The 13,575-nt window shown below is 41.4% G+C and overlaps 2 protein-coding genes across 4 annotated transcripts in view; one reads left to right on the top strand and one right to left on the bottom strand.

The window, feature by feature from the left end:
- LOC106609522 (ras association domain-containing protein 8) overlaps positions 1–7,836 on the top strand; it is a 30,731-nt gene extending 22,895 nt beyond the window's left edge. For both annotated transcript variants that reach the window (XM_014208440.3, XM_014208439.3), the window contains exons 4-5: positions 3,838–3,967; positions 4,255–7,836. In XM_014208440.3, the coding sequence (XP_014063915.1) occupies positions 3,838–3,967; positions 4,255–4,370 (246 nt within the window). In that variant the 3' untranslated portion in view covers positions 4,371–7,836. The remainder of the gene's footprint in view (positions 1–3,837; positions 3,968–4,254) is intronic.
- An 896-nt stretch (positions 7,837–8,732) lies between these two features.
- Positions 8,733–13,511, bottom strand: LOC106609523 (uncharacterized). 2 transcript variants are annotated; one of them, XM_045722182.2, is made up of 8 exons: positions 13,213–13,511; positions 12,877–13,079; positions 11,949–12,053; positions 11,745–11,840; positions 11,315–11,425; positions 11,023–11,143; positions 10,613–10,912; positions 8,733–9,956 (listed from the first exon to the last, which is right to left on the bottom strand). In XM_045722182.2, exons 1-8 carry the CDS (start codon positions 13,244–13,246, stop codon positions 8,827–8,829), a joined length of 2,100 nt encoding a protein of 699 aa, XP_045578138.2. In that variant the 5' UTR covers positions 13,247–13,511; the 3' UTR covers positions 8,733–8,826. The 2 variants fall into 2 exon arrangements, with proteins under 2 accessions (XP_045578138.2, XP_045578141.1); XM_045722185.2 differs by having other exon boundaries at positions 9,732–9,865.
- Positions 13,512–13,575: the final 64 nt, after the last annotated feature.

The following is a 13,575-nucleotide window of genomic DNA, read 5'->3' as shown; positions in this document are numbered from 1 at the left end:
TCTTTCGTATTGTCTGAGATCCCTAAAGATTGGAAAGCTGCCGCGGTCATCCCCCTCTTCAAAGGGGGTGACACTCTTGACCCAAACTGTCACAGACCTATATCTATCCTACCCTGCCTTTCTAAAGTCTTCGAAAGCCAAGTTAACAAACAGGTCACCGACCATTTCGAATCCCCCCGTACCTTTTCCACTATGCAGTCTGGTTTCCGAGCTGGTCATGGGTGCACCTCAGCCACGCTCAAGGTCCTAAACGATATCATAGCCGCCATCGATAAAAGACAATACTGTGCAGCCGTATTCATTGACCTGGCCAAGTCTTTCGACTCTGTCAATCACTGCATTCTTATCGGCAGACTCAACAGCCTTGGTTTCTCAAATGACTGCCTCGCCTGGTTCACCAACTATTTCTCTGATAGAGTTCAGTGTGTCAAATCGGAGGGCCTGTTGTCCGGACCTCTGGCAGTCTCTATGTGAGTACCACATGGTTCAATTCTCGGGCCGACTCTTTGCTCTGTATGCATCAATGATGTCGCTCTTGTTGCTGGTGATTCTCTGATCCACCTCTACGCAGACGACACCATTCTGTATACTTCTGGCCTTTCTTTGGACACTGTGTTAACAAACCTCCAGACGAGCTTCAATGCCATACAACACTCCTTCCGTGGCCTCCAACTGCTCTTAAGCAAAACTAAGTGCATGCTCTTCAACCGATCGCTGCCCGCGCCCGCCCGCCCGTCTAGCATCACTACTCTGGACAGTTCTGACTTATACCATGACTACACCGCTTACGTCGCGTACTCGAGCGTTGCAAAATAAATTTAAAGATCTATATTATTCAATTATTGCACCCACACTGCTCGCGCGCGCCAACGAGCGTCTGCGTTGCCAAGGGATAAAATACAAGTCAGTTCTATTTGTGATGCAAATTGTGCTGCAAGTCCCGCCTCTCCCATCTCCTCATTGGTTTATAGAAGCAGATACCCACGTGCTATCTCCTCATTGGTTATACCTACGTGGGTGACTGAAAGACGAACGAGGTCAGTGGCGGTAATGCACCTAATTTATGATAGTTGCCAATCGCAATATAAAGTCCAGAGAAGAAAAAGCCTGGAAGGAGGAGAGATGACTAGAAACGATTCGGTTGACCATTTTATGTGTGGATTAATTGTCGGAGTAGAGGACCTTGTGCATTTCAGGTAAAATAACAACTCAATGTTTATATCCCAGGACAAATTAGCTAGCAACAGCAAGCTAGCTAAATGGGACAAATTAGCTAGCAAGTGCGAGCTAGCTAGCTAAATTGCCATAAATGTTTAATGCTTTTTGACCTGTCCCCAAATTAATGTAATTGGTTCAGAGTTTGTTTTGATATTTCAATCTGTGTGTCATGATCACGTTTGGTGTGGGTGGACAAAATACATTTATGCACGATGGCGCACGCGCGCAGCCGATTTGGGTTCCGTGTTAGAATATGTGGACAACTACAAATACCTAGGTGTCTGGTTAGACTGTAAACTCCCCTTCCAGCCTCACAAAAAGCATCTCCAATCCAAAATGAAATCTAGAATCGCCTTCCTATTTCGCAACAAAGCATCCTTCACTCATGCTTCCAAACATACTCTCGTAAAAATGACCGATCCTTGACTTCGGCGATGTCATTTACAAAATAGCCTCCAACACTCTACTCAGCAAATTGGATGCGGTCTATCACAGTGCCATCCGTTTTGTCACCAAAGCCCCATATACTACCCATCACTGCGACCTGTATGCTCTCGTTGGCTGCCCCTCGCTTCAAATTTGTCGCCGAACTCACTGGCTCCAGGTCATCTATAAGTCTTTGCTAGATAAAGCCCGCCTTATCTCAGCTCAATGGTCACCATGGCAGCACCCACCCATAGCACGTGCTCCAGCAGGTATATTTCACTGTTCACCCCCAAAGCCAACTCCTGCTTTGGCCGCCTTTCCTTCCAGTTCTCTGCTGCCAATGACTGGAACGAATTGCAAAAATCACTGAAGCTGGAGACTCCTATCTCCCTCACTAGCTTTAAGCATCAGCTGTCAGAGCAGCTTACCGATCATTGCACCTGTACGTAGCCCATCTGTAAATAGCCCACCCAACTACCTCATCCCCATATTGCTATTTATTTTTTTGCTCGTTTGCACCACAGTATTTCTACTTGCACATTCATCTTCTGCACATCTATCACTCCAGTGTTTAATTTCTAAATTGTAATTATTTCGCCACTATGGCCTATTTATTGCCTTACCTCCCTAATCTTACTACAATTGCACACACTGTATATAGAGTTTTCTATTGTGTTATTGACTGTACGTTTGTTTCTCATTTGTAACTGTGTTGTTGTTTGTGTCACACTGCTTTGCTTTATCTTGGCCAGGTCGCAGTTGTAAATGAGAACTTGTTCTCAACTGGCCTACCTGGTTAAATAAAGGTGAAAAAAAAAAAAAAAAAAATCCTCTGCAGCAGAGGTAACTCTGGGTCTTACTTTTCTGTGGTGGTCCTCATGAGAGCCAGTTTCATCATAGCGCTTGATGGTTTTTGCGACTGCACTTGAAGAAGCTTTCAAAGTTCTTGAACTTTTCCGGATTGACTGAACTTCATGTCTTAAAGTAATGATGGACTGTCATTTCTCTTTGCTTATTTGAGCTGTTCTTGCTGTAATATGGACTTGGTCTTTTACCAAATAGGGCTATTTTCTGTGTACCACCCCTACCTTGTCACAACACAACTGACACATTATTAATTCAAAGAAAACCACAAATGAACTTTTAACAAGGGACACCTGTTAATTGAAATGCAATCATGTTACTACATGATTCCATATGTGTTATTTCATAGTTTTGATGTCTTCACTATTATTCTACAACGTAGAAAATAGTAAAAATAAAGAAAAACCCTGGAATGAGAAGGTGTGTCCAAACCTTTGACTGGTACTGTATATATATATATATATATTTTACATTCGTCTGGCGCTGAATTTATATTCGTTTGGATTCATGTCCTTGACAAAACCATGTTTACAATGAAACATAACTGTTTATTAATTCAAGCATGGTTTCTCACTGCTTGGGAAGAATGTTTTTGGAGTTACTGTGTTTGATTGAAAACGGCCCTGTGTTTTTAGTAGGAACATTTTGGAGGCCTCTTATTAGTCTTCATGATGTAACGTTTACTTACAGGGTGGAGTACACCACACAGGCTGCATTTAGACAGGCAGCCCAATACTGATCTTATTTTCACTAATTGGTCTTTTGACCAATCAGATCAGCTCTGAAAAAGAGCTGATGTGAAAATATCTGTTGTGATTGGTCAAAAGACCAATTAGTGGAAATAACCTCAGAATTGGGCTGCCTGTCTAAATGCAGCCATAGTGTGGGCGTGAGGTAAAACAGTTATTTTAAAGATTCGGGTGGTGAGTTATATACTACTGATGATTTTGGGGCCTGAAAAGAACTGCAGATCTACTTCCACATTACTCTTTCCCTAGAACCAACTCTACCCTTAGCTGGGCCCTAGAATGACTGCTCCTTTATTGGGTTTAACCACCTGCAACATGTATGTAACCGTAAACTGTCTGATTTTAAAGGTTCTTCTCAATGCAACAATTCCACCTGAAAATAGCCTTAAATGTAAAGGAATAAAATTCCACGAGAAAAATATAATATTTGAAACATCGTATGAATCTATAAAGTTGCTTGTTATGCGCGAGTGGCCAGGTGAGCCCCCATCAGTGGACAAACAGAGTATACAGGGAAGTGGAACTGACAGTAGAAACTGCAGGGGAAGTAAATGACTAGCTGAGTGGTTGTTTGTTGCAGGAGAAAGAGCAGGAGTTGGAGCAGCTGACCAGGGAGCTGAGACAGGTGAACCTTCAGCAGTTCATCCATCAGACGGGCACCAAGGTCACCGTTCTACCAGCCCAGCCCAATGACCAGGAAAATAACACGGGTACACACAAGCATTACAAAGTTTCATAGTCAGATTTTCTGCCCAATCTGGGCTCAGACATTTCAAACATTGTATTATCCAACACTACCCCCTAGTGGAAGTTAGTACACCTTGTCAGGTTTTTGGAAAGCTCTTATTTGGCTAGTAATGTCACGCCACAGTCTAATCCACACAGTAACTGCTCAACCTGAAAGTAAAAAGTATAATTTAAAATAAAAAAATAATACTTAACGTAGACTTCTTGATGACTTAACGTAGACTTCTTTCCTCCTCCCCTCTCTCTCCAGACCTCCAATCAGGCTCGCTGAAACGGCTGGGCTCCTCCCGCCTCCTCCCCAGTGACCTCCGAGCTCTGCAGAGTCCAGTGTCTTCAGGCCTCAACCCTGAGGGCATCTACGTCTGACCCCTGACCTTTACCTTCTGCTGCCTACCACCAGTGACCTGCTGGAGTTGAGTCGGCTTCTCCCCTGGAGGATCCATCTCTTATCTCCATTGGAGCTCCACCAGAGGAGGCTGGTGGGAGGAGCTATAGGAGGAAGGGCTCAATGTAATGGCTGGAATGGAATAAATGGAATGGTACCAAACACATGGAAACAACCATTAGAATGAGCATTTGCGCTGGCAGCTCATCCCCTTAGCCTCCTCTGATCTCCACCCTGTCCTCCCACAATGCCATCCTTCCCCTTCTCTCTGCTGAGTTTCCTCTATCTTCCATGAGAACACACAGAGACCCCCAACAGTTTTGTCAAGACTATAGGATTTAGAATGTTTGCCTCGTTTTGGCTGTTCTGCCACTGGTAGATAGCTGGAGAGCTCGACCATGTCCTTGCTATGCTTTTCAAACAGTCATGCATCCTTGAGGTACAGAAGCCCAATTTCAAACAGAACGTTTTAGCCTCACCTCTGTGCACTTCTCTATTTCCTCTCAAAGATCTACAAGGACTGAGTAGATGTGAGAAATATGGTATTAACACCACCTAGCACTCTGTTACCTTCATATAGCAAGCTGATGGACTAGTAAAGTGCACAATCACAGTCATGTGATGACTTAACTAAAGAGTCAACTGCTGCCCCTGGACAACCATGAGGAAATCCAGATGTTTGTAGGGGTTGAGACTGAAGAAAGTCCCTTTGAGATCAGGCGAATATAGAGGAAATGAAAATATCTTCAGACAACCATGATTTACAAAGACAGAGGTCTCAAAAGTCTATTGGCCATTTGTTACAGAAACAGAATGGGTCAGAAAACCACATTTTACACAGATAGGCCACCTTGTGTGAGACCTTTGTTGTTTAATAGAGCCATATCTGACTGCATTATAAGTATTTTTCTGTTTTAAAGACTAAGAACAGTAAAGGCTGTTATAACAGATACTTATAGACATGGCAGCTATACTCCAGAGATCCGATGCACCATTTATGGTCAACACAGCAGTCTAGTGACTAATTGTTGATCAGATTGTGATTTTTTTTGTGACTGATGTCAATAGCTGTATAATCTGGTCTGCCACTGGGTGGCAGAATACATCTCAGAAAACATTTCGCTAGGATCTTAATATTGGTCATTTCATATTGATTATACATGCAAAAATTTTACATTATGCAATTTATGTGGTTACTCACTTTCATCGTTGGAATATTTCATTATGCTGTAAGTTTACTGTTGCACTTTTACTTTGGAAGGGCCTACAGAATTTGTACTTACCACTTACAGTTTTTATAGATAATGCCTTGTTTGTGTTGAGTGGTTTTCTTTTCTCATTTGTAACCTCTTGAATAATTGTGGGTTTGTATATTGTCTTACATGGCTAATCATTTTTATGAAGTTAAAAAGATGTCTCACATGAACCAAAGCAAGTTAGACAATGTGATTGGTAGCGGTCAACCTGAATGTACTTAATTTGTTAAAAGAGTTATTGGACTGTATCTGTCAATAGATCGAACTCCACTCTGTGGCTCTTCAGCCTCGTGGAGAGAGGACTGTGTGAGATAAGAGGTTGTTGTTTGATTGTGGACTAGTTGATACCAGGGAACCCACCAACAGCAAAGCCGGTGGACGCACGTCAAGGTCAACAGACTGACCTGAAGCTCGTTCCATTCAGTATTATTGATGTCCTAGTTTGGATCATGAAGGGTTGAGCTGTGTCGCCGAAATGTAACCGAACTGTAACCCACTAACACAAGAACAATGGCTCTTAACAACGTACACAGCAGAGACTAGCATGCCTTACTGAATTGTAGATAATCACTACATAGTATTGGAATATTTTACAATATTTAAAATATTGCATAATGCTGACAAAGACAATAGTTGTAGATAATATGAATGAACTTTTGTTTTATCCTGCTACTCTGTGGCCAGCTTGGTGCATGCACTGATGGCTTGGTTTCATTGACGTTTTTGTATTGTTGAGATGACCGGAGGCTTAGGATGATAGTGGAGTTATAAGTATGGAAGTATAATGTTTATCACAATGTATATTACTGACTGCATGGTCTGTCTCCTACGGTGGCATGTCTTGGTCCCAGACCAGTGCATTCACTCATATGTCAGAGGACACCGAAATGCAAACTGTAAACAAATGGGGCACTTTTTAGGGTTTTAAAAACCCTATCTTTTGGTGGTTATTAGACACAACCTACCAATAAAGTCCCAAAGATGCAGGGTCGTTTCACCTCAAAAAGCACATGAGGATTTCGACACCCACATCTCAGATTTTTCTGAAATCGTTTCTGTAGTGAGTAACAGATACGATTAGCATTCCTGAAACATTATTTTCATTCAATTCTATTTCAATAACATAATGTTTTAGGAATGCCAATCTTACCTGTTTCTAACAAACTATTTCTGAACAATCTGAGATGGTGGGTGTCATTGCTCGCTGAAATGACATGGAATGACTCTGCACTGAAATCTAATCTACTCTATGCATCTATTAGGACTGTTCTTAAATGTTGCACCAACTGAGTATGGTGTTCTCTCTAGTCTTTTAAGGGTCCGTCTTCGTAAACATGTCTGAAATCAACGGTTTTCCAGACACAGATGAAGGGCTGGATTAAATCTGTAGCGCTCTAACGCGATTGAAATGTTTATATAATTTCTGATTGAGCCGACATATGCAGTGGTTACCATGAATTCGGTCTCCACGAACATTACCTTTACATTTCTATTATGCAGCCAAAGACAGTAACGTAGGCATAAACTGCTTCTTCAAAAGAAATACCTGCCCACACTTGTAGGCGATGTCATGGCAACGTTGGAAACACGTCATCGGGTCTAACGGTCGTCTCGCACCGTACTGCGCATGTGCAGGCCTCCAATCAAAGGCTCAAAAATGAAAACGTGTCAGTTTCTCACTTTCACGAGGTTGGAGTAATAACATGTTCAATTTCTTAAGATATTGTCTCGAAGCTAGGTTGTGCCTTTAAATTGAGAACAACTAATTCATAATTTTTCACTTCTCTCATTGACTTCTCAAACCCCAGCCTGGGTTGCTTGGTCTGTTTCGCAAGCGTTCCCGGAAGTCTGGGTTTAGAAACTGGCGCAGCTCTACAGCGATACGGATTAAATACAGCCTTAAACCTAGTTTTGGATTGAGAAAGACGTTTAATAGAGAATCTCCAGTGAACACAGTTTTTAGTCTAGGACAAGGCTGACGATATGTCCGGGAAACCAGCCCAAAGAGTAAATGATTGGAAGGAAATTCTGCCAACATGTCGTACGGAGCTGTCATGTATGAGAATGACATGTTCTACTTCCTTTTCCCCACAAACATCTGAGAGAAATGACTTTGCCACATCCATGACATCATTGTAATAAACTGATGTTATTATATGAAATGCTTAATACATTTAGACCAGTGTTGAAAGTTTGTCCTTGTGGTGATTTCTATTGTAGCAGATTTCAACTCAAATGAAGACAATATTTGAACTTGTGTTGTCCTGCAGCACTAATATTATGTCATAGCTGACTCATTCAATGAATGATATTACCTAATGTAAAGAAATTAGGAACAGAGTATTAGACGCTACAATCTTGTCTGTCCACAAATGATTTTGTGTCTTGGAACAATCCTAATGCGCCACTTGAGGATTGGCAGATTTGTTGAGTCATAGTGTGTATCTCACTAATCCAACACACAAGAAAAGATGGATTTGAACCCTGGACCACTGGTTTTGCAGATCTGGGAGAGAAATGTATAGACTATGGCTGGATTCAATCCGTATCACAGAAGATCTGTGTTCAAATGTAAAGGTTATTTCCGATTGAGTCGACATATGCAGTGTTTACCATGAACACAGTCTCCGCAAACACAGTAACATTGCCTTTCAATTTTAATCGACCTATAACGCGAATCTTCTGCAATACATATTGAATCAAGCCCGTTTATACCTTGCTCTAACATAAGTTCTGATCTTCTTCAACATTCTGATTGTGCCCACATTTTTAGATGTGTACACAATTAAAAAGACCTCTTGAGCCGAATGTTTTCAGATCTCCCTGCTTTATCTTGGCCAGATCGCAGTTGTAAATGAGAACTTGTTCTCAACTTGCCTACCTGGTTAAATAAAGCTGAAATATTTTTATTAATTTTTTATTTAAAAAAACACCATGGGAGGTAGTTGGGGATGCATTGTTTCTGCATATTTTACAAGTGTCTGGAATCTGGAGGTGTAAATCGTTTTAAATTGGGTCAATGTCAATCATAATCGCGCTTCTAAAATCATTATCGTTATTTGTAGTCTGGAATATCATGTGTAGACATAAAATCTGAAGAAGTTTATTGAAAAACATGTTTTGGTATGATAATCTGATATACAAAAGAGGACCTGTAAAATCATGTGTATACTGCTAGCATTTACAATGGAATTAACTCCGACATAGTTTCTTTTGCTCTCAATTTTTTTTTTTTTACGAGACTTTGTCTGTCTTTCTGTTGGGAGTACTTTTGGAGAATCTTAACCGGTCTATGAACTCTTCTCATATGATTTACCATATTACCCCTTTGAGTAAATGTTTTCCCACACTCTGAGCATTGGTGAGGTTTCTCCCCAGTGTGAGTATATATGTGCGTTCTAAGAGAGTCCGAGGTAGTGAAAGATTTGGGGCATTGGGTGCAGGTGTAAGGACGCTCGCCTGTGTGAGATCGCAGATGAACCATAAGATGGCATGATACTTTGAAACCCTTTCCACAATGTTTACAGGTGTGGGGGTTTTCTCCTGTGTGCGTTCGTGTATGTAACCGCAGTTCTCCTGAGGTAAGGAATGCCTTACCACATATGCTACATAAATAATTCTTCTCCCCAGCATGCATTCGCGTGTGTCTCACTAGTGCACACTGCTGGGTAAACCTCTTACCACAGACAGTACACATGTGACGGCGCTCCCCAGAGTGAATGCGTACGTGCACTTTGAGATCATAAGCACTCCTGTACCCCCGGTCACAGTGTTCACATGCAAATGGTCTTTCTTCTGTGTGAAGTAGCTGGTGCTTTTTCAGAGCCCCAGGAGTAGCATATCGCTTGGGACACTGGTCACAATGATATGGCATCGTGTGAACTCCCATATGTAGCGTCAGCAGTGATGGTTTTTTGAAAACCTTCCCACACTCACATGTATGAGTCCTGTTTTTGGGTGCTGGGGATCCCTCTTTTTTCTTGTCAACCTGTTTGATCACCCTCTTTTTGTCCCCCTTTCTGACCACCTTTGTTTTCTTGTCAACCTGTTTGATCACCCTCTTTTTGTCCCCCTTTCTGACCACCTTTGTTTTCTTGTCAACCTGTTTGATCACCCTCTTTTTGTCCCCCTTTCTGACCACCTCTTCTTTCTCGTCAACCTGCTTTCTGTCCTCTTCTACTTGGTCGGTCTTGATGTCCTTGCAGAGGTTGGCCATTTCACTGTGAGAGAATGGAGGCAGAGTGCAGGTAAGAACCTGGGATGGCTCGTCAGCATTCACCATTACGTTGAGAGAATGATCCAAGTTCAATTCTGTAAGGAGAAAATACAGGAGATAAGATTACATAACCACCATATATATATATATATATATATATATATATATATATATATATATATATATATATATATATATATATATATAGATTCATATTTTTACACAGGTAACTGCCAAACTAAAGGAAACACCAATATAAAATGTTTTCAAAGGGAGTTGGGCACCTTGGCATAGATTCTACAAGTGTCTGGAATTCTATTGGAGGGATGCGACACCATTCTTCGACAATAAATTCCATCATTTTGTGCTTTGTTGATGGTGGTGGAAAATGCTACCTCAGGCACCTCTCCATAATTTCCCATAAGTGTTCAATTGGGTTGAGATCTGTGCCTGATGGCCATGGCACATAGTTAACATCGTTATCATGCTCAAACCATTCAGTTACCACTCGTGCATTGTGGATGGGGGCATTGCCATCCTATGATAGGCAAAATATACATGACCCTAAGCATGATGTGACTAATTGTTTAATTAAGTCAAGAACCACACCTGTGTGGAAGCACATGCTTACTTCGTATGCCTCATTTACTCAAGTGTTTTCATTATTTTGGCAGTTACTTGCACATTGTAATTCATATACTTTATTACTCATAAACAATGGATGAGTGTTTGACATTTTTATTTTCCTTACCTTCACAGGGTACTGGAGTAACCAACACTGAGGTCTCTGCAGGTGACAGACCCTCTTGTTCCTGTTCCTCTGATGTTGACAGTCCTAGATCCTCCAAACATCTATCAGTGCCTTCATCCAGGATTTCATTGTGGTCTTCATATTCACAGACCTCTACCCCATTATCTATGCATTCAGCGTCATCTGAGTATGGCCTCACATTGTCAGAGTTGTCTGGCTCGTAGTTAATAACAACTCTCATTTTTGGAGGGAGGGACAGTGTGGACAGGATGGTATCTGCAGTGTATTTAGAGACATGACCTGGGTAGGAGAGAACATCAGTTAAACTCACCTACATTGGCAAGTAAAAAATACAAGCGGTGTCCAATTTGACTATTTACTTCATAGCCATTATCTGGATGGAGACTTACTCTTGTTCAGGTTTCCATGACGCTGATGGTGCTGCAGCACTGTCTTCAGTTGTTCAGGGTCAAAGACAGTCTGTCCACATCCCTCCAGGACAGAGGGGGCAGCACCGAGCCATGCTGTTGTCTAAGAGGAGCAGGGCAATACATGATAATAAAGAATTCAAATACATTGTACCAGCCACTTGAGGTTTTAGACAAGTTTTGAAATGACCAAAAACACCATTCAATTCATCTGTAGAGCCACATGACGCCATGTTCCGTCAATCTTTTAGAACAGAGATGTTTTCCTCAGTACCTGCGTGAGGTCTGGTACAGGCAGCAGCTCCTCCAGTCTGGAGAGGAACTCCCACACCAGTGTCTGCAGCGCTGTGTCATACCGAGGGCCATAGTGGACTGGGAACACCTCCTGTGAAATAGACAATTTAGCATGAAATGGGTCTAGTGCCAAATGTCTCCATTAAAGATGCACTCCAGCTATTTTGGAACTTTTCCTGTTGAGAAACAATATCCCAAGTATAAGTACAGTAATGTACACACATGTAAGGGTGCAAACTACAAGCAGTAGGCCATTCAAGGAGTTGGTCTGATGTGTCATCAGCCCCCACCCTTACTTGTGGGAACAATGGAGGAGCAGTTGATCTAAGTAGATGTTCAACTAGTAGCCAATTTCAGAAATATATTCAAGCAAAAGGATCATAAAGAAGTCTAGAGAGAAAGTTCCTCACCTGGAAGAAATGCTCCCTCTCAGAAGGGTCTTCCAGCAGCGTTTGGACTAGCTCCACAAAGTTAGAATCTGAAGCCTCCAATTCATCACCATGACTCTGTCATTAGGCGCAAACAAAACATCAGTCAAATGTACAGGAATGCATCTTTCAGAAATAAAGTTCTTCCCAGTGTCTCATTCATAAAGTGTTGCCAATTTAAACTACCTCTTTGTGTAAGGAGTTGTGTGTCAACGTGTGGATTATGTCCAGATGGGCCTGGATGATCAGGAGGTCAGCTGTGCCCGCACTGCGACACAACTCTAAAACCATCTGGAACAGAGGTGGATATGTGAAAAGCAGGACTAGGGCCAGGGTAGTCTGATTAATCAGGCTGTAATACACAATTTATTGGTACATACAGCCTGAAATGAATGCCTGCAAAATTGTGTAAGTGTTCCTTACAAGCCAGAATGTTGAATAAAGTTAAATGTAAACTTACTCTACCAGTTGTCTGTGTGGTTTGTCCTTCAGATGCTTGAAACTCGAGAAAATATCCATAGGAAAGTATTGTCTAGGGCCTACTAAGGTGAAGTTAATTATATACTGGATTTTTTTCCCTCTCTCCAAGCTTGCCATGACAATGAAAATTGTATATTCTGAATCGGGAGGATGGAGAATTTTCTTGTGTGGAATTGTAGGGGAAAGAAATATTGAAAAATATTCACACACAAAAAAAGGTGTGGATTGTTCTCCATCCTCCCCTGATTCAGAATATTGGTTCTATAGCTATTGACGAGAAAAACAAATATCCAATATAAACAAATTTTACCTAGGTGCCGAACCATATCTCTAAAAGGTTGAGTAAACAATACTTTCCTGTGGAAATGTATGTCACAAATGCTGAAGGACAATCTGCCAGACAACTGGTAGAGTAAGTTTAAATGTTATTTTATTCAACATTCTGGCTTGTAATGAACATTTATACGATTTTGCAGGCATTAGTTGCTGGCTGTATGTACCAATTAATTGTGTATTACAGCCTGATTAATCAGAGCAGGGCAGACGTACAGTAATTACAGCTAGTGGCTGCCCATAGTTTGTTCCATTATAAGACTCTTTCCATCCCAACCCTCAACATTTCCACCTCTCTCACCCTTGCTCTCAGTCCCAGGATGAGTTGGGTCCTCTGCCTGGAACTCAGCAGCTCTGGAACCATCTCTGTCACTAAAGTAACAAACTCCTCCAGCTTCTCATACTGCATCACATTACGCTGTTGAGTCACTTGCCACATGAAAGCAGACATCAGGCGTAGAGGTGGAACCAGGAGACGCAAGGAGAACAGAGGGAGATCTGTCCCTGAAGGGAAGAGAAATTAACAGATAAACAAATACATTCCATAACTCAGCTAGTTAATATTATTACAAGCTATGTGTAGGCTATAGGACATATTTGAATGGACATAATTTTTCTACATTTAACACAAACTAACCTTGTTCTGATGCTGGATCAATAATGTTATCCATAGCTAGTTTGCAAAGAAAAAGAAATAAAAGCCACTGAAACAAGCTACTGTTAGCTAGCTAAAGAGTTTGATTCTAACGTTAGGAGTGACCAAGCCTGGAATATACACTGAGGGCTTACAACGTAGCTAAAAAGGTTGATCTCTTTATGCAAGCTAGCTAATACTATACTAGTTAGCTAGCAAACTAAACCCGTTTTCTATAGATAGCCAACATTTGCACATCCTGTGCTTTTACTAACAACAAACAAATCATTGACCACGACGAAGTACTGTACTTCCGGGTGACGTTTAAAAACAATCCTTCAGAATAAAGGTCCTCATTTAAAAAAG

Source organism: Salmo salar, chromosome 07 (assembly GCF_965601325.2).
Source record: "Salmo salar chromosome 07, fSalSal1, whole genome shotgun sequence".
Lineage (NCBI taxonomy): Eukaryota > Metazoa > Chordata > Actinopteri > Salmoniformes > Salmonidae > Salmo > Salmo salar.
This window is presented reverse-complemented; position numbering and strand designations above follow the sequence as displayed.